The sequence below is a fragment of the Myxine glutinosa genome, chromosome 7, assembly GCF_964187855.1.
Source record: "Myxine glutinosa chromosome 7, kmMyxGlut1.1, whole genome shotgun sequence".
NCBI classification, from domain to species: domain Eukaryota; kingdom Metazoa; phylum Chordata; class Myxini; order Myxiniformes; family Myxinidae; genus Myxine; species Myxine glutinosa.
The window spans coordinates 40,133,399-40,159,357 of record NC_136267.1 but is presented as its reverse complement, the minus strand read 5'-3'; the positions used below and the strand labels follow the sequence as shown (position 1 = coordinate 40,159,357).

The 25,959-nt window shown below is 41.3% G+C and overlaps 2 protein-coding genes across 16 annotated transcripts in view; one reads left to right on the top strand and one right to left on the bottom strand.

Moving 5' to 3' along the window:
- LOC137431153 (beta-1,3-galactosyl-O-glycosyl-glycoprotein beta-1,6-N-acetylglucosaminyltransferase) overlaps positions 1-6,610 on the top strand; it is a 28,836-nt gene extending 22,226 nt beyond the window's left edge. Inside the window, exon 2 of the mRNA XM_068122157.2 lies at positions 3,807-6,610. Within this exon, the coding sequence (XP_067978258.2) occupies positions 3,863-5,221 (1,359 nt within the window). The 5' untranslated portion in view covers positions 3,807-3,862 and the 3' untranslated portion in view covers positions 5,222-6,610. The remainder of the gene's footprint in view (positions 1-3,806) is intronic.
- A 1,778-nt stretch (positions 6,611-8,388) lies between these two features.
- Positions 8,389-25,959, bottom strand: part of LOC137431152 (protein prune homolog 2) — a 112,867-nt gene continuing 95,296 nt past the window's right edge. For all 15 annotated transcript variants that reach the window (XM_078781557.1, XM_078781556.1, XM_078781559.1 and 12 more), the window contains 4 exons: positions 25,307-25,405; positions 18,566-18,601; positions 17,241-17,276; positions 8,389-9,250 (listed from right to left, as the gene is read on the bottom strand). In XM_078781557.1, coding sequence (XP_078637683.1) covers positions 8,962-9,250; positions 17,241-17,276; positions 18,566-18,601; positions 25,307-25,405 — 460 coding nt within the window. In that variant the 3' untranslated portion in view covers positions 8,389-8,961. The remainder of the gene's footprint in view (positions 9,251-17,240; positions 17,277-18,565; positions 18,602-25,306; positions 25,406-25,959) is intronic.

The window sequence follows — 25,959 nt, the reverse complement described above, 5'->3', positions numbered from 1 at the left end:
ATGTCTGAGTGCACAGACAAGTGCATGAAGCCTACAACGAAGATTGTATAGTGCCAAGAGTCCAAGCTGGAGGTGGTGGGGTGACCGTTTGGGCTGCTTTTCATGCAGGGGGCAAAACTGACCTGGTTGTTCTGAATGGAAACCTGAACCAGTTCAAGTACAGGGCCACTCTGGAAGAAACATTGCTTCCATTTGCTCGTGTAGCATTTCGAGGAAACTTTGTCTTCCAAGATGACAATGCATGGCCTCATTGTGCTCGCATGATCCAACACTTTCTTGCTGACCGTGGTGTAGAGCATATGGAGTGGCCTGCCATGTCCCCGGATATGAATCCGATAGAGAACTTGTGGGCAGAATTAACGCATCAAATCGACAACTTGGACCAGCAGCCTACCTCTGTGCGTGAATTGCAGCAAGCTATTGTCACTGCATGGCAAGCGATTCCTGTCCAAACCTTGCCAAATCTCGTGAACAGCATGCCTCAACATGTACGTGCTCTCCTGAATGCTCGTGGGGGTTACACGACGTACTGAACTGTAATTTTACTGTCCGTAATCCCAGTTGTAATTTAACTTTTGTTTTTGTTAAAAAAAAATTTGGCTAATGTGCAAAATAAAGAAATACTTCTGGAAAACGTAAAGAAGTTTAACACAGTACTGTCCGTGAATTGAATTCAGTATCAGTTTACATCACTTTCAAGGATCAATTTATTTGCTTCGAAATGTCAAATGTGGTTTTTGTTTCTTTTGAAGGTCACATTAACAAAGTCTAGAATAATTTCAACATAATTCCAATGAACTTCTGGTTCTAAGTCAACTTGAAAAGTAAGTTCACCCCCACGAAAAAAATATTCCATATTAAATGCCAAGTCTGTATATATATATGTATATATATATATATATATATATATATATATATATATATATATATATATACACACACACACACACACACACACACACACACACACACACACACACACAGACTTACAGACTTGGCATTTAATATGGAATTTTTTTTGTTGTTGAAGTCACTCGTCACTCTGAATGCTTTCTGAAGGGGTCTGAATACTTTCTGAATGCACTGTTTATTATATATATATATATATATATATATCTATAATGATAAAACGGAACTGTACTTGTATTTGGACATATTGTGTTCGGCATAACATTACGTAACTTGGATGCAGATTTACTTCACTTTTTCTCATTTGTCACAGTGATGTACGTGGGTGTGTATATATATATATATATATATATATACATATATATATATATATATATATATACACACCCACGTACATCACTATGTCAAATATATACACACCCACGCCATGTCTATGTCAAATATCAAGCACGTAAGCCTCTCCGTTTAGGAGTCTATCGGTAACATTACACACACACACACACACACAAACTGTGTTTTTTATATACTAGGGCATTGCCCGTACGTGGGTGCCCGTTCCTTGCCAAAAAAAAAAAAAACGCTACCCGTACGCTCTACCCCGCCCGTACGCCCGTAAACAAAAAAAACAACGCTCTTCGCTTCCGCCCTTCGCTCTGACTGAATTGGGAGAAATAATGCGCATAAGAAATCGAATTACGTACCGTAATGGCGGTCAGCTCGTAACGCGCTCAGCTCCGCTCGTCTCACATCGGCCACGCCTACGCAACAAAGCGTTCTGTGATTGGCTGCCGGAAGTTCGCAAATCGTCGCAGTTACGATGAATCGTTTTAATTTAATCGCAGTTTGAATTCGTTTTAAAACATAGTTTAACGGCAACATAGTTTTCCAACGTGAAATAAATGAATACGCTGTCAAATGTGCCGTCCGAGGTAGAGTCTGATCGCCACGTTCGGCACACGTGATAGCTCGCTGCTCTCTGATTGGTTGAAGCGTTTTTTGGACATAGCTCGGTAAGTACTTGTCCGATTAATTTCAAACCTTGAAAAGGCACATCCTCGGGTCCCCAGCAATATACCTGGCAAGTTAAAAGTATATCGGACCCGTGGTTGTCGAGAAACAGCGGTCACAGACAAACGTACAAACGTACAGAGATTACTGGAATTATAGATATATATATATATATATATATATATATATATATATATATATATATATATATATATATATATATATATATATATATATATATATATATACATACATACATACAGGGTGAGTCAAAAGTAGCGCCCGATTTCTGTTTATATATATATTTCTGTGAGTTGATTGTTTGTTTGACATTTGCATTACAGTGTACAAGAAGGTATAAATAAATGAATGACATGTTTATCTAACCATTTATTCTTTGGAAAATTATTACGGAAGTGTACCAAGCTGTTTTACTTGCAATTTTCAAAGTGCCCTCCCTCGTGATCGATGCACAATAGCAGCCGAGCAGGCACAGAGTGGCACACACGCTTGCAGAGTTCGATATCAATTTCCTCAAACTTTGCAATGATTTGAGCCTTCAATTCCTGAATGGTACGAGGCTTTTCACGATAAACAAGGTCTTTCATGAGCCCCCAAAGAAAGAAATCTGGAGGTGTAAGGTCTGGGGAGCGTGCCGGCCACTCGATCGGACCGCGGAGGCCATCAAGCCACTGACTAACATGACGTCCATAATGAGGTGGAGCTCCATCTTGCTGGAAATAACAGTCCTGATCTTGTACCCTGGGCCAAAAGAAGGTTTGCAGCATATCCAGGTAAATTTCTGCAGTGACAGATCCCTCAACGAAAAAGGGTCCAATCATCCCTAATGGAGATATGGCTGCCCAAACTGTCACACCAGGTAAATTTACCTCCTTCTCAACTGTCACTCTTGGGTTCTCCGCAGCCCAGTAGACACAATTGTGTCTGTTAATTGTGCCGTTAAGCTTAAAACATGCCTCATCTGACGACAAGATGTTGTCTAGCATTGTGTCCTCTTCGTCAAGTTTAGCTAAGAACTCTTCGCAAAATTGAAGATGCCGGTCGTCATCTCCATCATGAAGGGCATGCAGTAAGCGTGGAATGTAAGGTTTCCAGTTTTTCTGGTGAAGGATACGGATAACACTTGATTGGCTCACTTCCAACTCTGCAGATAAACGGCGATTTGACTTTTGCGGACTTTGTTCCAGTCTCCTGATGGCTTCTTCAGCCTTAGCTACATTCGTTGTCGTTTTCGGACGACCGGACTTCTTTGCAGTGGCTACCGACCCTGTTGCTTCAAATTTCTCGACAATCAATCGTATGTTTCTTCCCTGGCGTGGGTTAATATCGAATTCCTGTGCCAAACGGCGTGCCGCCATCGTTGGTTGTTCATTACATTTGTAGTAATGTTTCACGGCCGCAATGCGTTGATTCATTAAAAGGTAATTCATGGTTCAATTTGGTGCAACTTCAGTAACTTTCCAAACTCTCAGCAATAACCTGCAAAACAAAAACAAAAATAAATAAATTAAGAAAATTAATAATCTGCAAGACGATATTATTAACATGACATCCCAGAAAGAATCTGACAGCCGAAAAAACAGAAATCGGGTGCGGGCACTACTTTTGATTCACCCTGTACACACACACACACACACACACACACACACACACCTTTTGCAGAGCAGAGACAGTGTTTGCGTGGCAGGCGACATTTATTGCTAATATGTTGTGCAGAAACTCCTGTGGTGAGCCTCAATCTGTGCCTTGCTGCCTCGTCAAGTTAGGGGGTTTGATATATATATATATATATATATATATATAAGAATTTTTTTTAACGTGATAAAGCTTGATTGACTTTCAAAAGACACGATTGTTTGTTTCTCTAGGAAGCCGGAAGTTTTGTGAAAGCAACACCCCAGCGTTGGATTGAAGTTTGCATGCCATGGGCTGTCCATTGATGTGTCGACTCCATGCACCTCGCTCTCCCATACGTCGCTGGTTGTGCCGATGGATTGCTGCCGTTCTTCTTGTCACGTTTATGTCCATATTTTTGTTGTTGCACTCTATGCCTAAAATGGTGCAGTACAGCAGCAAGGAAGCAATGAATTTACTGCCTTCAGCAGCATTGCGTGAACTTTATTCATCTATAAGACTGGCGCCAAACAAACCGGCTACTACTTTTAACTGCTCGGCCATTTTTGATGGTGACCAGGAGGAAATTGCTCTGGCGAAGTTGCGGATGCGCTCGGAGCCATTCAAACGCGACGACGACTCGACACTGACCGAGGCCGAATACACGAGTGCTACGGCCCACTGTGAAACATTCAAGCGTGATCGCCGCTACTTTTTTGCTCCACTCAGCCTGGAGGAAAGGGACTTTCCGATTGCTTTCTCTATCGTCGTGCATACTCGTGTGGACATGTTTGAACGTCTGCTACGGTCTATCTACATGCCACAAAATGTTTACTGCATTCACGTGGACGAGAAATCCCCTGACGATTTCTTTCATGCTGTCGAGGGAATTGCAAATTGCTTTGACAATGTATTCCTGGCAAGTAAGCGTGAAGCAGTAGTTTACGCATCCTGGTATCGCATTCAAGCTGATCTAAACTGCATGAAAGAGCTGTTGCATCGACCGGATCCGTGGAGGTATATCCTGAACCTCTGTGGCCAGGATTTCCCAATCAAAACCAACTTTGAAATTGTGCAGCAGTTGAAAGCTCTTGCCGGGAAGAACAGTCTCGAATCGGAATCGGTATCCGAGGCAAAGAAAAATCGCTTTGCCTTCAGCTACAAGGTTGTAGGCACGCAAATCGTGAAGACGGATGTGAGCAAATCACCGGCTCCTTTTGCGAGTGGCGTCTTTTCCGGGAGTGCGTACTTCATCCTCAGTCGAGCTTTTGTGCAGCACATCCTTGGGAATGAGGTTGCCCGCATAGCGATGGACTGGTTCAGGGACACGTACAGTCCCGATGAGTTTCTCTGGGCAACATTGCAGAGGATGCCTGGGATTCCGGGATCTGATCCCCCAAATTCCAAGTACCATGTATCAGACATGAAAGCCGTGGCGAGGCTTGTAAAATGGCATTATCTTGAGGGCGATATACAAAAGGGGGCACCATACCCACCATGCCAAGGCGAACATCGTCGCTCTGTGTGTGTTTACGGCGCTGGGGACCTCCACTGGATCATTCAAAACCATCACCTTTTTGCAAACAAATTTGACACCAAAGTGGACCCTGTTGCTGTACAGTGTCTGGAAGAGTACCTGAGGCACCGAGCATTTTACCAGTTGAGGTGATAGGCCACAAGTACGGTCCACAAGTACGTGTCCAGTCCTTGGTACAAAAATGTGAGGTTTAGAATTTAAAGATTTCTGCATTTAGCAGTTACTCCGTCGCCATGCTGTGAGTAACAACCAGACGTGCTTGAATGCTTTTGCAAAAGTCCTTACTTGTACTTTTTCTGAATTTTTTTTTTTTTTACCTTTCATTTTGTACCTGATCAGAATATGCACTTTCAATGGTATTTCTTTGTGAACTGTCCATTTGTAGAAGTCATAAATTGTATAATGGAGTGGTCTTCAGCTGAAGATCCGTTTAATAAGATGTGGGTGTCTGCATATCCATGGGTTTGTTTTCCTGCTTTCCAACACACACACATACTGGGTGCATCGCAAATCCTTTAAACAGCAACGCAGCTCGGGGTGACACAGCTGCCATCCGTGGAAGTAAATGAGCAAATCGTAGCACAACTGTTGCCTGTCACAATTTTTCCGAGAAGCCTTAACCAACCACAGGCAGCAGTGTAAGTCACATTGGCGAGTTGTACTCCTGCTCACGTCTAGTATTCATGGCTACAGCTTTGCCTTTGCCCAAACAGTTTTGTCAACAGCACAAATGTCTTGACGTCTACAACAAAGTTTATCCAGGGTGACAACCAAATTTGGTTCATTAGTCCGAGATGCCTTGGAATGTTGCTTCAGGGTGGCAAACGTCCTTTTGATACCATTTGCGGCAATAGCGAAGGCACGCGAGCTCTCAATTGCCATTTTGATAGCAAACATTGCTATTCCTAACTGCCAGCCTTGGCCGTACAAATACCAGCTGCAATGATTGCAAACTTCCAAAATCCAGCTGGGTGCCCATCCGAAGAATCCTTTCGGCACCGCCACCATTTTCGCCACATTTGGGTACTTTTAAATTTGGATCCGTGCACGTACAAATTTTTTGTGTTGCAACTTCAAGCCGATGAACCTTTAGGGGTGGAAATGCCAATCTCCGGATTGGATTAGTCGAGTACCGATCCCAGTTACGCATGCGGATGTGACCGTTTTGAAGCACTGATAGAACAATGTTGGCGAAAGCATCTGGGTCAGTGTTTGTCTTTGTCAACGGTTTGGTGTTTATTTTCGACATACTGATTTGAACTTATTAAACACATAGCGCCTGCCCTCTGGGGAATGGAAGGGTGCTATGGGATTTGATATCTGGGAATTTAATCCAAAAAATATTCTTAATGACGGGGAAAAATTCTTGTTTTTTTTTTTTTTTACATCTTGTGATAACGGGATGAAACTGACTACTTGGTGCATTATGTTGATTGCCTGTGCTTATTCTTATTTTGGTGTCTGAATAATGTTAAGTTATTTTATTTGTATACAATACAGTTGATATCCGACTTTTCGGAGGCCTGGATTTGATCCATTATATATATATATATAATTTAAAAAAATTTTTTAATACAATTATGGAGACGAGAAAGAGTTTGCATTGAGATTTAAAACTGCAAAAAGCGAATGATCACAACTTGCACTTCACAGCTAATAATCACTTGCACATGTAGAATAAGGATCCGGGAAACTGCTGCAGTCATGGTAACAGGAAAGGTGAAATCAAAGGATTTATAAAGACCAAGGGGAATAAAAATAGGAATGAAGGAAAAAGCAGGTGTTGTAAATATGTGCAGGTGCAGTTATAGGCACACGAGAGTTTGTGTAAGATGGCGAAGGGCTGCAGTGGCCACAGTTCCCCTTTTACAGGAGGGCATCTGAGTTGGATATGCATAGCTTTGGGTGTGGAAACAACAAGGGCATCCAGCCATCCATGGAAAGCAGGCCTCACACCTGTACCTCAATAAATGGTCCACTCTTCAGGCAGATATTGGAAGGGTAAGCAGTCAAGACCTCGGCCCACACAGGCAGATTGTGAGGAGTGACAAGCCCCGTGAAGACTGCCGTTGCTTAATTTACTAACAGGGCCTAGTGGTCTCTCTGACATTGGTGGATTGAGTGGCATTGGTTATGGCTGGGTCAAGGGGATCGGTGTCCAGAGTTTGTAAATGGTGATGGCGTGATGCTACTACCTGGATGTCACTGGACGACCTACAGATTTATGGAGCTCATCGCTGTATGTGGAAGGGGTTGTTGCACTGTGACAAAGCTTTCAAAGCAAGTTAATTTGTCCAAGATATCTCGGCACCCACAAATAAACCAAACTCTAATCGGCTGGTTCTTGTCATCTACCCAACTCGTCCATGAAGTTTTGTCCAAATCCATCCATAACTTTTTGAGATATCCTGCTCACAGAAAAACAGAGGTGAAAACAACCTCCGTCTGTCTACCTTCGGTGGCAGAGGTACTGATTACATTCGTCCACCATATCACGTCACATATTTGCTCCGGTCCTTCCCACTTTAGTGTTCCTAATTCTCGATTAGTCGAGAAAGTTGATCCGTTTGAACCGTGTCCCTAAGGCTTTTAACTACAATAATTTTTAACTGTAATAAAATTTCAATCTACTGTACCCAGCTTTGTGGAAATGTGTTCGGGTAGTTTGGACTGGATCACTTTTGTAAAAGTCAGGCTGCTGCCTTTTTATGGCGATCTTTGAAAACGGTTTTATACCCACGCGACCGACGCGGTAGTCCATTCTCTTTTAAAGCTTAAATGAAGGCCTGGTATAAAATCATCAGTTTTCATGTGAACCTTTTGCTACATATGTCAGTCGTTAGTACATTCCCTGCTATTCATCATTGTAGTTATTTATCGTCACACATGGGGCTGTTCATTGATTTCCATCCTGGGTGAGATAATGCACCATGTGTATAGCGGCTTGTAATGTTAGCTATCCTTAACAACTCAAATGAAGGTTCTGACTTTGAAAATAAGTGATGCCATTACCAACTTCCATGATAAATGAATCCAGGTTGTTGTTTTTTAAAAAATAATTTTGCATGGTAATACGTTTACAAACCTCAATCCACATAAAAAATGTTTTTTTGGGGGAGGGGGTTTGGAGGGTGCGTGTTAGGGAGAGAGGTGTACAGCAACAGGTGTGACCACCCTTGTGTGATGTCATTGGTAGATCGCTAAAAAGGGTCCATGCTTGTATTCAGTTATAATTACATTTATTGTAAAAAGGGAAAGAAAAAATATAACTTTCTTACACAATAAACTACATCCAAGAATTTATATTTGTCATCGTGTACTTTAATCGCTTTTCATTGCAACACTTGCAAAACTTGCAACATTTGCATTGCAACACTGTTCGTGAATATTGCACATACATGTTGTTGAACATTTCAACCATTTCATATTTTTTGTACAGTAGATACAAACTTAAATGCATAAAGTATTTCGTGGGGCATGGTGAGTGATGTGCATGGAAATAATGAACAACTTGATTGGTGTGAATATTTAGACATGTCCCTTTTGGAACACAGGTCCGGAACAAGGAAAAGACAGTCGAATGAACATCAGGGACAACACTGAAAAAAGACGGTTTGCCGTTGCATGTTCACACCTTTTGTTTGGTGGACGCTAGTCGATCATTTGAGGCCTGTATTCTAAGCTGTTGGTGGGTAAGTGCTGGTTGGTCAAACCAGTTTTAGTGCAGGTAAATGTAAAGTTTATGGTCAAAACAAAGAACTGTTAACATTGAACATTGCAAACACCGGATTATATCGGAAAGGCCAGTTTGAGGTAAGAGAATGGATGAACCTGGAGTAAAGTATGATAAGGTGCCATTGGCAGGGAAAATGTTACTCCAAGGTCTGGGAAGAATAGCAATACGAATTGGAGTCAGAACCAGGATTACAGGGTTGGAGAAAAGGTAAACTGCCCACACTTTCCAGTGCATCGTTCAAATAAACTAAACATTTGAGTAAGGGATATAGAACAACCAATTGGAAGTGATCTGCTATTGAACATGGTGAAAGGGCAGTGGGTGGAGAAATGGAAATGTATGGGCTGATGACAAGAAAATCAGGGGGCAGAGTGCGTGTTCCGACCTCCCTCTCATTCACTTCTTCAGCTTCTTCCTGCTGTATTCTGTTGCAGATCATGGAAAAGCAAATGCAGTATTTCATTAGGATAGCGTGTGTGGTCAGTGTTGTATATCCTTCACCTTAAAACCACCTTCAACCACCCACCTTCCAGCTCTCCCACCCCCCCCCACCACTCTCCCCCCCCCCCACCACTCTCCCCCCCCCCCCCCCACCACTCTCCACCCCCCCCCACCACTCTCCACCCCCCCCCCCCCCCCCCACCACTCTCCACCCCCCCCCCCCACCACTACACTACCCCCCCCCCCACCACTACACTACCCCCCCCCCCCCAAAAAAAAATGCACACACACAGGTTAATGATGCACCCATAACTGTGATTGTGATTGGGATGCCAGATCGGCCATTATGACGTTATGGGGTCATGATCATTGCGTTCGTTCAGGTCAGAACTTAATCAGTCATCTTCATATATATATATATATACGTGTATATATATATATATATATAGATAGATAGATAGATATAATCCCGGGAGCACCCCCTCAATGCAAGGTGAAAAATACACCATTTTAAAAAGAAACACGATCGACATTTCAGGCATAAACCTTTGTCAAACACTGAGTAACCAAAAACTCTGAAGCAATACATAGGTTACATACAGTCAGGTGAAAAAGTAAGTACACCCCATGTAAAGTTTTGACTTTTTCAACATATTTCAACATACAGCTATTTGGTCTTCATTTCAACAATATTGATAGATAAAGGATATAATATAACAAATATCATGAAACATTTACATTTTGTAGTCCATTGTATAATTTAAATAAATATAAATGCAAATTTCGCATGTGGAAAAAGTAAGTACACCCCTACATTTATACACACCCCTACAGTAAGTACACTTATTTTTTCACGTGACTGTAGTTATAAGCAGGTGCGTAAATAATTAATCAAGTGTTTGAAATAAGGCAAAGTCCGGAATGTAACATTAATTTCTCAGGTGTATAGTACCAAGCTGAAACATGAATTTCTCCTCAAAGTGCTTTCTATCCAAATCTCTGAAGCTTATTTTATTACTAGTGTGACTCAGCGCGCTCCGCGCACCTCACCGTACGTCGTTTCAGAGGGATAGGCATATTTGACCTTATGGGTGTCTTTGGGGTCTTTTGGATCCTCCTGGCCTTGAAGGGTATTTTGGGTCTTGAGGGTCTTTTGTTTCTTCTGGGTCTTTGAGGTATTTTGGTTATTCGGGTATTTAAGGGTCTTTGGGGTCTATCAGGGTGTTTTGGGTCAAAGGGTATTTTTAGGTCTTTGGGGTGTTTTAGGTCTTTGGGGTGTTTTGGGTCTTTGGGTGTTTTGGGTCTTTGGGGTGTTTTGGGCCTTCAAGGGTATTTTGGGTCTTTAAGGGTATTTTGGGTCTTGGTGGTTTAAGGGTCTTGGGGGACTTCAAGGGTCGTCAAAGGTCTGAGGGGTCTCAGCAGTCTAAACGTAATTAAGAGGGTGTTAATGTTATTTGAAGAAGAAGACGTTTTCGTCACATATAAACATACATAACGACATAACCATATGCGTTTGCTGTATTATCAGAAGATGATGAGATACATAGACATTATATATAGACTGAATAGCTCAGTGGGCTGTCACCGAGTAAGTGATTAGGTTCGTGGGTTTGAGTCAGAATTGTTTCCACACTAGCCCCACGCAGGAATTTACTTCGTGTTTATTAAAAAAAAAAATGCACACACACACACACACACACACGTATATATGTACTCGTTTATTGGGGTGGTTTTCGGAAACCACTCCGAGGCAATGGCAACCACCAGACAGGTCCCTTCGTGTAGTCATTTCCGTAATATCCACATGTAGTTGAAAACGGGCTTTCAAATGACTAGTCGTGGAATCTTATTTCAAACAATTTGAAAAGGTATGGAAAGCTTGCAGGATGTGGCCTCCATGTACGAGCACCCCCTATGAGCTGCCTCCCCTGGACTTGATTCCCGGCCCAGCTACAAACTGTCATCCTGGTGTCTTTCAGGCAGGGTGATTCATCTGTGTGTACGTTCCCTCGGAAGGACGTTAAACCAGGTGTCCAGTCTGCCGGTGTCGCGAAATAAATCCGCCCCGTATAAACTCTCCCCCCGGCGAATCTGTACCGGTATAAACTCGCCCCCCTGCGGATACGTTTCTCGCCCCAATCAGAATAGAATCGCCCCCCATTCTCGTTTGCGGACATATAAATATACATATGGAAATATTGGTTTACAAGAGGGGACGTGATAAAAGTATTACTAATATTGTTTGGGGAATTGATTGAGTGCGGACTTACACATTTTCTCAATCTTTTTAAGACATACTTGAACACTTGATATAGTAATTATTGATAGATTTTTATTGGTTTATTTTTATTATGGTTTTTTGGGGGTTATTTTATGGTTATTTTATGTTATTTTTATGGTTATTATGGTTTTATTTTTATTGGTTTACACCAATATTCAGTTGCTATAGTTGTAGATTAATTGTAAAAGAACTCTTCCACAATCACCAAGAGCCATACAATTGTTACACTTTTTTTCCAAGTTTGAATATCTGCTGAAACATGTACATATATACACAAAGAATGAAGTTAAGCACCCCTACACAACGAATTAAGGTAAGCACCCCCTAATATATATTCTTTGTGTATATGTATACATTGGCATATATTCTAAGGTATGTGAGATCAAATAATGATTGGTATGACATTAGCAATTATCCATTGATGAAATTGAGTGATCAAAGTGAAAAAAAGTGATTGGTTGAGTCAGTGATCCGATCACGTGGGTCCTACACACGTTATTGACGCAAAGATCGCTAGAGGTCTTCTCAGAACAATGACTGTACGTTAGAAAACATAAACGTCATCCACACTGTCCGTGATGGACCTATAGCTCCATACTTAAATTGAGGTGAAAATATGCCTAAAATTCCCAAAAAATTTCACCTTAAATTATTCAGAATAAAATATTGAAAACGGCATGATTGTTATGTTTTTATGTGACCATAATATCACTTCTCCAGAAAATATAGCAATATCATGGGTATATTACACTGTTTTGACGACAACAAACTTGTAATGTGCGAGGTTGTAAAAAAACGGGGGGGGGGTGCTTAACTTAATTCTTTGTGTATATATTATGAGGGGGCGATTTTGTCACGGGGGAGAGTCTATTTCATGGCAGGGGGGCGAATCTGTACCGGTACAGAATCGCCGGGGGGCGGATCTGTTTCGTGACACCGGCATAAGTCGGTGGGCATTAAAGATCCCAGTGTCATTCGCAAAGAGTAGGTGAGCTATTGGTGGAACACTGAATAAATGACAAATTCCTACCCTAATCTATGGGTTTCCATTTTCGGATTCCCCTCCACACCTTGCTACTTTTAACCAAGCCCAAAAAATTCTAAGAAAGGGGTGGAATATGCAAATTAAAAGTTTTCCATAATGGCCTTTTTCGGGCACCTTTTTTTTTTTTTGTATACAAGATCGAGGCTCGTGAAAGAGCGAACATTAATCACACAGAAAGACAAACCGACACATAAACCTAAAACATATAACATAGGGAGCGGTAGACAAGATGGGGAGAGAGGGGGAAGGACACAAACACAACATTTGAGAGCAGGGACCGAGAGACATGGAGACATCGAGAGATCTGAGAGAGGGCGAGGGCTTTGGGGGGGGGGGGCGTGGGAAGGGGGCAGTGGGAGAGGTATAAAACATATGGACACTGCCAGGACTTCCAGGAAAGAAGTTGGAATTTCAAACAAGGTGGATCTGGGGTGAATTAGCGGGGGTAGAAAAGATCAAGGTTTTGGATGGGGGAAGATAAGAGATGGTGGTGAACAGCTGTTTTAAAGACCTGGAGGGAGGAGTGGGATTGAAGGGAGTGAGGGAGTTTGTTCCAGAGGCGGGAGAAAAGAGGAATGAAAGAGTGAAGGTGAGTGGAGAGCCGAGATTTCGGCAGTTTAACCATCAGAGGGTTGCTGGCAGATCTTGTGCGACCTGTAGGAATATTTGGGGGACAGAGCACAGAGAGAGCTGGGGGTGCAAGGCCGGAGAGGAGTCGGTAGAAGACAGAAAGACCACCTACCTGCCTGCGGTGAGTGAGTGAAAGGCCCTCAGAGATAGCTTCATCGCGGGAGATTCCATTGGTCCCATTTTTGAAGCAATGTTTTACGGCCGGAAGCCCTTCCTGCCACCAAACCTGTTAGTCGCCTCTTGCGACACAGGGAATTACCAGTGAGCTGGAACTCAATTTGCCGACGTCGGAAGGATGACGGGCTGAGTCAACCCACCTGGCATTAATTCAGCGATCGACCGGGATTCGAACCCAGGATCCCAAGCCAGCACCCGAACCGCTAAACCAACACCAGCCTACTGTCATGCCACGTAGCAGGAATCAAATTATGTTTTAATATCGCACTGTGCAAATGTGCGAAACCTGAAACCCTATTTGGTCTCGATTCACAATTTAGACAACATAATCCAAAGTACGATTAAAGTTCAAACTAGAACGGGCACTCGGTAGAGCGCATACCTTCGCCGCAGCTACTGTTCTGTACTTGGCATGGGAGTGTAGGGAACAGAACAACAAAAATACGATTTTGACCTTTTCGTGACCTTGACCTTGACCTTTGACCCGATTGCTCCCAAAATCTAATCAAATGTGTCCCGTATAATAACCAATCATCCCACCAAATTTCATGCAATTCGGTTGAATACTTTTTGAGTTATGCGAATAACATACACACACACACACAGACATACAAATAAATACACAGCGATCAAAACATAACCTTCCGCTTTTGCGAAGGTAATGAATGTGAATCGCAGGAACCGGAGATCAAACCAGTCGATCAACTCGCGTTTTGATGATGCCAATGGGATTAGTTTAGAAACTATTTATCTCAGATTTTCCCGAAAGTTAGAGATCAAATTCATTGTCACACACATTCATTGTTTACTCGCACAAACGATTCACACAATTGACTCAGGTGCAGGATATGGGGGTGTAGGTGTGGAGGTCATTCACCCGTGGACAGCAAGGCCCTCTTGCACAAGACTACAAACAAGGAATTCTCAAGCATTTGACCTTGGACAAGGTAAATTTAATAAACGATTGTCAGTGGTGACACTGGGATGATTGAAATTCCATGGAATGCAAGCTCTTTGGTGGGACATAAAACAAACTCTAAATTCAAACCAAGAGATCGAACTTCCATTCATCTCAGCATCCCAGGTACCACCTATAACCGTTTGCGGTAATACTATTACTCTTGACGATAGACACTTGAAAGTGCAAACAAACTTGCAGGGTGTCTCAATAAAATGTATACAGAGTATATCTCAGATATTATCCTCGTAATATCACATCGTTTTTGTTTTCATCTTTCTTCTCCCCCTCAACCCACTTGCCCTCCTTTTATTGATTCAATTTCCTTGTTTATTAACTCTGCCACCGAAGGTGGACAGAGGTTATGTAATCAGCCCTGTTTGTGCGCAGGATATCTCAAAATGTTATGGATGGATTTGGATGAAACTTGGTGGACAGGTTTGGTGTGTGACAAGGACGAATAGATTTGATTTTGGTGAAGATCTGGATCCGATATTTTTTTACGGCATAGCCCATGGGGCAAAGCCGTCTAGAACAATGTTTGTCCGTCCGTATATATGTAAGTGTGTATGTATGTCCCCTCAAACGTATACCAATCAGAGCTGAGGATCTGGTCATATGACAGGGTGATGTGATTACGTCTGATGTCATTACGGTGTACAACGACTGACTCCACACTCTGGCATTTTGATTCTGGCATTTTGATTAACGTCGTTCAGACAGAACAACTCGTCGAACCTGTCATATATCACAATCGGCATGCTCAAACTTGCAACGAGGCTTGTAGAACTGGCAAATTCATGATTAATCAAACGATTTTTTACGGCATAGATTTTTGGTTCCTGTGTTTACAGCGTTTATCTCCATATGTATGTATCTCCATATGTCCCTCACATATTTATCCTACATATTCGGTGAGTTTTATCGCCACAATTACACTTCTGAAAGGTAGTATGTAATGCCATTTGCCTTTGCCATTTATATTTCTTTCAATGCCCTTTAGGGAACGTTCATATATTACATCATATATCTGGTTGGGGCAAATTAGCACACTTGATGATTGGGGGGAACTGAAATTATGACAACATGGTGTTGATATATGATTGGGTGGGGGGAGGGGAGGATGGGGTGCATGCCCCCAGATCATACATAATTAAAACTTTGATTAAGAGCTCTTCAAACATTGAAGTATTTCTTATGACTGCCTCCAACCACCCTAAGCCTGGTGTTGGCTTAATGGTTCGGGTAGAGGACTTGGGATCCTCGGGTCCTGAGTTCAAATCCCGGTCAGCTGCTGAATTAACACCAGGTGGGGTTGACTCAGCCCGTCATCCTTCCGAGGTCGGCAAAATGAGTACCAACTCACTGGGTCCTCTCTCAATGAGGTTGGTGGCAGGATTTGCACTCCGGAAGCCGTAAAACACCTCATTCCGTAACGCACACAGTGGTGTATGTCGGGATGGTGCTGAGGTCACTTTGATAGTGTTGACTAACTGACCAACATATAGAATAAACCAGTGTCTCAATGTAATCTCTTCACTTCCATGGTGACAGACAGCTTAGAGACTTAGAGTACTTCAAAAAAAATTTATACTTATATTATTTGCTAACTGGTATCCCCACCCAGGTCATACTATCCTCTTCAACGAAAGTATCAAACAAGCCCGGCTACGCCACTGTTAGACTTTGTCTTGTTTTTAGTAATATCATTTTCAGATAACATAACGTTAATATTCTATTAAATCTAATCATAACACTAATCCCTTTGTAGTGACTGCAAAGTTACTAGAGGTTAAAATATATATCATCTTCTACATATTAAAGTAGCGGCATTTTTGTGTCCATCCGTCACGCTACGTCATTACATCTATGATGTCATTATGACGACTGACTCCACCGACCGACATTTTAATTTACAAGTACACCAGCTCACTACCGGAGTGGCAGGAAAGGTCTTTGGGGTATATAGATTACAGTCGATCTATGGTCGGGTCTCAAGAACATTGGGTGTGTTCATTTACCAAGTTTCTTGTGGAGAGATCGTCAACTGGTTTAAGCATTCGAGCAAGCACTCCATTCAATACCATTGAGGAACGGCTGGCTTGGCAAGCGCGAGCTAGCTGCTTGGTAAATGAGCACACCCTGGTCTTCCTCCCTTTCAGTTTCGTGTTAAACAGCAGGAAAAGTAGGTTTCATTGCTGGTTTCCAAAACAAAACCTTAATTGGTGGGTTTCAAAAGGCCGCTACGAAAAACGCCACTTTAGCGGCGGAAAGGGTCATGTTATTTATCCAACCCTAGTGGGGTATATAAGATTACAGTAGATCTTCGCTCAGTTCTGTCAGTAAAACGTACCTCACGGATGTCCGAATTTCTCCAAATTTCTTTGTTTAATGTTATGAACAGCAATAGCGACTGTTTAAAAAGATAATCATATGTGTTTGTGGTTTATAATATTTAACAAGCCCGGCTATCCTGCTGTTAGACTTCCGGTCTTGTTTTTAAGTGATTCTTCACCATTCATTGAGAGATGGGGCCAAAAACGATATATATAACATAATATAAATAAAAAAAACTGTTACGGACGAGTTATGACGAAACTTGGTGGATGAGTTGGTTAGGTGACAACAAGCCAATTAGATTTTGGTTCAGGTCCGAATCCAGATCTGGCCTATCAGTGGGATAAATTTGGTCCCATTGATACTTGACGAGTATGGACAAACATTGGGCAAAATTCATTGTGTGCTGCACAAATCAAATCTAATCCCTCATAATATCACACAATAAATAGTGGAGGGTAGGGAACACAAGGCCCATATGCAATGTGTCGGGCATAAATCCTTCAGTCATGCAAGTTTGACTTTAATTTGTGAATGACAAAATACCTGCTTTCTGCAGCTTCTTTCAATTCCTCATCAAGCCTGTAAGGCAAGAGAAGGTACGCTTGTGAGTAGTCTCAGAAAATATATCGTTGATGGGATGATGTACAGTTGCCCTGCTATAATAAAATGACCACCAACAATTGTAAACAAACTTTATTTCAACAATCTGTGATACAAACACAATCAAATGGACCACATATTATAAGATTAGTATGTGGTCGCATGTCCTTTGGAATCATGCAGTGCTTGAACCCATGAAGACGTCACATTCATATTCAGATCCAGATTTTGACAAATGTGAAGTAGATTTTGTTGTTGCTCCTGCACATTATATTGCTTCGCAGAGATGGGAACTTCCGCAACCCCTGATCCATGTTCCCAGACGCATCCAATGGTGTTCATGTCGTGATCCTGTGTAACTCAGGTAAGATAGTGCAGTTCATTCCATCTCTTCCAGGTAGAGGGTGGTTCTGGATGTATGGATGTACGTATGAACATTTACTGCAGGGAGCACCCCCCTCAATTCAGTAAATGTTCCATTCAGCAGAATGCCTTTTCTGGTATAATGGTTGTTGTTGATGTTTCGTGTGCAGCCTGTGGCTGCTGTTTGCATAATTTTCTGGGAATGCGCTTTTGCTGTTGATGCAGTGCCACGTTACCAGTAAGCTGGTGCTCATTTTGCCGATCTCGGAAGGATGACAGCCTGAGTCAACACACCTGGTGTTATTTCAATGGCATGACAGGCAGACAGGGGCTCGAATTCGAGATCTTAAGCCAGCACCATTCTTACCTTAACCTACCTTAACCATTAAGCCAACACCGGGCTTTGCTATAATGGTAATTGAGGGTTACTTGTATATTTGCTTGATAGTTGTTTCTTGTATCATCAGGAGTTGCGGAAGCAATATGCAAGAGCTGCAACAAAATCTACTTCACATTTGCCAAAATCTAGATCTGTAAGGCTGTCATACAGAATATGAATGATGTGATGTCTTCAAGGATCAAGCACTGCACATGATTCCAAAGGACATGCCACCACATACTAATCTTATAATATGTAGTCCATTTGATTGTGTTTGTATCACAGATTGTTGAAATAAAGTTTGTTTTCAATCAGCGGTGGTTATTTTATTCTGGCAGGGCCACTGTATAATACAAGCCCAAATCAGTTGTTGGTGTGTTCCTTTTTTCAGTCACTCAGAGCATTGCCAGCTTGCCACACACAAAATATGAACGCAAGACCGATGTGTGATGAAATAAACGGGGGAGGCTAGCTAGAAGATGGCAGGGAAAGAGTTAAAATGCCTATGTTTCTGTTTGGTTTTTACCTTCTTTTCTTTTTAATAAAGCGTCGCTCCTCAGACCTTTGATGAGAAGGGAACAAAAACAGGGGGATAACAATGCAGATGAATGAAATGCACATGCAGACATTTGGGAAGCCATGGAATGCTCATGGGAAAAAAAATAATTAAGTGAGTGATACTGAACCTCATTGTAACACCTATAGGGCATGCATTGTTTATAATATAACATGCTTGCTACATTATGTGTCACATCATATATGTACACAGGGGCGCCGACAGGGATTTTGGGCCCCATGAAAAGATATCACAATGGGCCCCTATGAAGCATGTGCGCACATTTTTACCTAATGTTCTCATAATTTTTAGGGCCCCTGTCAGTGCAAGGCCCTTGGAATCATCCTAACTTCCCCCCCCCCCCCCCCTTACGGCACCCCTGCATGTACATGTATACATACACATCATATATGTGCAACCACTTAGCTACGGCAACTTTTACACGATATCAGTTTTTACCTCGTCTACGACAAAGTCGAGATTACCTGTTAAAGCCATAACGACGTCCTTCAGTTAGTCCGGCAACGGGTCCATAAACATTTCCCCCCCTCCCCACTCCTCCAAGATGGCTTAGTCGCTCGTTTTGAAACTCAGAATGATGATTCATGACGTCGATGCACTAAAACTAAAGGAGTCCTTTTCAAATTTACATCCAGGTGGTGAAATAATTAGCTAATTAACTCAACATGTTATCTGTGTTTGTATGTCCATCACATATCATGACAACCCCTCATCTCATGAGATGTTTCATTGTTTCATTTTAACCTCTTCATGTAACCTCTTAATTACCATCACCAGAGTAGAGGATATTGCACTTGGATCTGTCTGTCTGTCTATCCGTGCAGAATGTGAGTAGGTATATTAATTACATACTATTGAAAAATCTTAAGACCGCTAAGACTCTAAGACCCTTTAGAACCCTAAGACCCCCTTTATCACCTAATGCAGCCTGACTATGACCCCCCTCCATTGGGTGACAAGCGTTTGTCCCATTTGGGACTATCCATTACTGTTATAACGAGCCCGTCCGTAAAGAGGCAGCAGAATTTGGAGCGACACTTCAAATTAAAACAAACAAACAAACTGATGTTGGCTTAGCGGTTAGGGTGCCGGTTTGGGATCCTAGGATCCTGGGTTCGAATCCAGATCGATCGCTGAATTAACGCCAGGGGTGTTGACTCAGCCTGTCATCATTCCGAGATCGGCAAATTGAGTACCAGCTTGCTGGGATGAATGATCACGGTGTGTACCCCGGTTTAGAATAGGTACACCGTATCCCTGCACATCGTAAGAGCGTGACCAAGGGTTGGCGTCAGGAAGGGCATCCGGCCATAAAAACATTACCTCAAACAGGGAACCATGATTGTCATGGGGCCCGCAAGGCTAACCCCCGCTCTAGCGGGGAAAATGGCCTTAAAACGATCATTCATTCATTCATTCATTCATTCATTCAAACAAACTCAGACACTTTGCAAATTAAAATATACAGTTAGGCCTCACTTAATGTTGGCACGTTTTCTTTTGTCTACAGTCTACCCTTGTGAAAGAGCTTCCGTCTCTTCCATGAAGAGTTCTTGAAAAGTGCAACTAATCGTTGATCGAAGCAAACTTGAACGTAGAGTTGGTGATGTGTGTGTGTGTGTATGTATGTATGTATGTATGTATGTATGTATATATATATATGTATATATATATATATATATATATATATATATATATAGTGTATATATATATATAGTGTATATATATATATAGTGTATATATATATATAGTGTATATATATATATAGTGTATATATATATATAGTGTATATATATATATAGTGTATATATATATATATATATAGTGTATATATATATATATAGTGTATATATATATATATAGTGTATATATATATATATATAGTGTATATATATATATATAGTGTATATATATATATATAGTGTATATATATATATATAGTGTATATATATATATATAGTGTATATATATATATATATAGTGTATATATATATATATATAGTGTATATATATATATATATAGTGTATATATATATATATAGTGTATATATATTATGTATATATATATATATATATATATATAGTGTATATATATATACTCAAAGGCAAAAGTTATTGTGACACACAAACAACAAACAGAATCAGTGTTAAACTTTTACTGCCGCGAATGAAATGTTATTACATGGAAAGACAAATGTTTCAAGGTATGGTAACGATCAACAGTCCATAAGAACAGTGCACCTGGCATATGCAAATGAGCCACAACACAAGAGGGGGTTCACAAGCAAGTTCACACAGTCAGTAGCGAGTGTGTCCACCTTGTGCATTGATGCAGGCCTGGCACCTTCGCCTCATTGAGGCCACTAAACGTCGATGAAAGTCATTGGGAAGATCATTCCATATCCGAGGAAGGATTTGGTGGAGTTCCTGCAGCGTTTTTGGAGGATTCGGATGACGTCATAAACGTCGCTCCATTTCATCCCAGACGTGTTCAATGGGTGACAAATCAGGGGATCTTGCAGGCCAGGGTAACACATTAACATTGTTCTGATTAAGATACTGCTGTACAACTCGAGCAACGTGTGGTCTGGCATTATCGTGTTGAAACGTCACTCTAGGGCCGTTCTGTTGCAAAAACGGTAAAGCGGCCATTTGCAAAATCTCGTCTCGGTACCTCACAGCATTCAAGTTCCCCTCAATCAGAATCATTGGCGTTCTTGCTGCAGCTGTTATCCCACCCCAGATCATAACGCCCCCACCTCCAAAACGATCCCCTTCCAGAACACATGGCCTGATGTAACGTTCACCTGTGCACCTGTAGACACGTGTCCTACCGTCAGCTCGGTGAAGCTGTGCCAAATGGTGTTTCTATGGACGTTGAATCGACGAGCAACATCACGCTGCGAGGTACCAGACTGAAGCATACCTATAGCTCTCCATCTGTCATTTTCCCCGAGGCGTGGCATGTCGAACTTATTCCAAAACGATGAATAGAGGTGTTTTTCTGACTTCTGCACTTCTTAAGACTGCATTGAGTGGAAATGATAAGCGTCTGGTTGTCTGGCCTTTTAAAGTGAACATTGCTGGCCATTTTTCTCGAATATGTCATGCTTCTTGCAAATTTCATGCAATTCGAACAACAACTGCTTGGTTGCGTTTCTTCGACCATTTTAACACACTCTTTCTCTGGTTCAAATCCAAAAATTCATTCACAAGATTACCAATGAAAAAATTCCATGTCACAATAACTTTTGCCTCTGAGTATATATATATAGTGTATATATAGTATATGTATATATATATAGTGTATATATAGTATATGTATATATATATAGTGTATATATAGTATATGTATATATATATATATATAGTGTATATATAGTATATGTATATATATATATAGTATATGTATATATATATATATATATATATATATATATATATATATATATATATATATATATATGGGTCACACTTCTGGGGGAAATTTCTGGTTAAACATGTTCCACAAAAAAGTCAATTAAGTACGAAAAATTATGTATTATGAGGTTCGGTACAAAAGTAATGCCTCTTATTTTATTTCTCACTAAATATAATTATAATAATGAATTACAGGGAATATACATATGTAGCAAATTTGAAGTTATCCACATGGCCTCCATCAACTGCAACGCACTTTAATGAGCGCATCAATCCGGCTCTAGTTTTCCGGTGTCACTGTGGTTGCAGGCCGACCACTGAGGCTCGTCATTGATATGGGGGTCGCCCACTCTTGAAACACTTTGCTCCAACATCTGACACTGCCCATATCAATGGTAGAGTCACTACATATTCTTTAAATGAATATCCACTGGAGGAACCTTTTCCACAGTAAGAAATTCAACAACTGTTCTCTGCTTCACACGCACAAGCCTGGCAGCCATTTTGAATATGTGGTGTGATGGTGTCACGTGACCATCACAGTGTCACTCAAGTTAAAATGGAAATGGGTGGGAGGGACAAACCTTTCATTGTGATCTCGCGTAGCTTTCCTATGACGCTTTGGTTACGAACTAAAAAAATACCCATGCTTTACAAGTTAAAATAATATTTGAAATATAAAATAAATAAGATCAAACTCACCGAAGATGGTTGAGAAGCTTGCTTATGGAGAAGACTGCTGGGTTGTGGAGTGGTGGTATAACAGACAAATGGGCAAAGACTGTCTGACCTTTCATCTGCTGGTACAGCTCCTTGAAGTAGGCAATGCTATTGGTTAACAACATGTCAACCATTGAGCTGCATTCTCTATTTGGATCATCCTCACTGAAGATTGCCTTTATTGCTTCAATATGATCAAATTCCTCTGATAAATCTATTTACAGTTACTGATTGAGGGGTCATGTTTCTGCAGTAACATCCTCTTCTGTAGCTCATTGCTGGTCCAGTTGCATGAGATCCTCTTGAGATACAGTCGTGGCCAAAAATATTGGCACCCTTGCACTTTTTTCAATTTATTGTTGAAATTATTGTTGAAATTAAAAAATATGTTGGTATCTACAAATGTATTTCTTTGGTTTGCAGTGAAAAAAAAAGCTGAAAAAATACTAAATCTTAGCTTATTCCACACAGAAATCCTGGCACCTTTTAGAAGTTGTTAGAAATAATTAGATTTGAAGCAGGTGATTCTCCTTTACTTTGGAATTGAACTCACCTATGGTGAGTTGCAGGTGCCTGCAATATAAAAATCACTCATTCAACCAGTTTGAATGGAGAAAAGGAGTCACTCTGCTGTTTTGTGTCACATGTGTACCGTAATGAGCATGGAGAAAAGAAAGAAAGACACAGACACAAGATTGTAGCCAAGCATGGACAATCTCAAGGCTACAAATCCATCTCCAGAGAACTTGAGGTTCCTGTATCCACCGTACGCAATGTTATCAGGAAGTTAAAGGCCCATGGTACTGCAGCCAACCTCCCTGGACGTGGCCGCAAGATAAATCTTGATCGTAGATTGCAGCGTAGGTTTGTTCGATTGGTGGAGAAAGCACCTCGATCAACTGCCAAACGGATTCAAAATGACATTCAGACACACGGAACGACAGTTTCAACTCACACCATCCCTCACCAACTCAATGGAAGGGGATTCTTTGATAGGACCCCACTGCTGAGAGAGAGACAAAAGAAATCCTGACTGGAGTATGCCAAAACACACCTGAACAAGCCAAAATCCTTTTGAGAATGTCCTGTGGACCGACGAGACCAAATTATAGCTTCATGCACATCATCTCTATGTTTGCAGAAAACAAAATGAAGCCTTCAAAAAAAAGAACATCTTCCCTCGAGTCAAACATGGAGGCGTTTCAGTGATGTTTTGGGGTTGCTGTGCTGCCTCTGGCACTGGGTGCCGTGAATGTGTGCATGGCATCATGAAATCAGGAGATTACTAAAGCATTTTGGAGCGCAATGTTCAACCCAGTGTTAGAAAGCTGGGTCTCCGTCGAAGGTCATGGGTCGTGCAGCAGGACAATGACCCCAAACACACTTCAAAAAGCACCCGTGAACGGTTCAAGACAAAATGCTGGACTGTTCTGAAGTGGCCAGCAATGAGTCCAGATCTAAATCCCATTGAACACCTATGGGGAGATCTGAAAACAGCAGTTGGGAGAAGGCATCCTTCAAATCTGGGAGAACTGGAGCAGTTTGCACAAGAAGAGTGGGCCAAACTGCCAGTCGAGAAGTGTAGGAAGCTCGTGACTGCAGTTATTTTGTCCAAAGGCCGTGCTACCAAATATTAAGTCTGGGGTGTCAATAATTTTGTCAATGCCATTTCTTTCTATTTTCTGATTTAAAAGGATATATTAAGTTCTGAGTCAAAAACAAAGGTTCTGTAATATTAACAGTGAAATAAAGAATTGTGGAGACCAAATACTTTTGTCAATTTCAGCTTATTTTTAGAGTAAATTGTGAGTTACTTGAAAAAAGTGCAAGGGTGCCAATATTTTTAGCCACGACTGTAATTCCTCTCTACGGGACTCGAGCAACTCCACGACGTGCACCTCCTCCACATCATCGGACCGATCTCGAATGGCCAGCCACATAATGTCGTGTTGTATTTCTGGGGCGGTCTCTTCAAATCCTTGTAAGTTGTTGACAATTTCACGCCAGAGTTTTTGCCACACACCATTCATATTTGATGACGTAACTTCCCGCCATGTTGTCAATGGCTTTCATTGCTTTTTGTTTTCATTCGATCCCTGAAAGTAGTACCTTGCTGTTGCGTTGGCAACGACGTATCAGCTAAAATATTAATATCGAGGTGACCTACAGTGGGTCACCCAATTAAATAGAATTATAAACAAAGAAATATAAAAGTATAATTCGCAGAATAGTCAGAATTTGACAGAAGGGTTCGATATGGGCATGGGAAGGTTTGAAGCGGTAAAAAAAACAATTTGTAGACCTGGGGGTTCAGGGTGCGGGGAGAACCCCATTTCTCTCGATGTAAGTACTGGATGTATAGCATAGCCTCACTTCACAGCAAGGGGGTGTTACAAGTCGGAGTAAAAGTACGTCAGTGGATGAAACGAACAGGACGTTGGTCGAGGTATGCCAACTGCCATGGAAAGCAAGGAAAAAATGAAACTACGTTACTGCCTCTTTTGCTCCAACGAAAAAAAGAAAGCTGTGCTTTAAGAGTGTGGAACTCACTGCCAGATGCAGTCTGGGATTTGAATCTGCTCAAGTGGCAAAATAGCAGCCAAGCTCGGCAAGCTGTGCACCAACCGTATTTTGCTGTAGAACTTGGAGCTGGTGAAACAAACGAGGGCACATCATGAGATCAAGGCACAATGGGAAACTAACATCTGGCTCAAGTGTCATGGTACACTATTACACAATAACTTGATTAGCCCAACAGATTACCCTCTGTGACCTAGGAAAAAGGTGCAATAAATGAAAAACTGTCCTTGAAGCATCTCAAACAAATATTCCCATGGAGACACAAACAATACCCTCTTGTGTCCTTTGTACTGGACGTACAGTGCATTCAGAAAGTATTCAGACCCCTTCACTTTTTCACATTTTGTTATGTTGCAGCCTTATGCTGGAATCGTTTAAATTCATATTTTCCCTCACCAATCTACACTCAATACCCCATAATGACGAAGAGAAAACAGGATTTTAGAAAGTTTTGCAAATTTATTAAAAATAAAAAACTGAAATATCACATTTACACAAGTATTCAGACCCTATGCTATGCTATGATAGCTTGAAATTTAGCTCAGGTGCCTCCCATTTCTCTTGATCATCTTTGAGATGTTTCTACACCTTGATTTGAATCCACCTGTGGTAAATTCAATTGA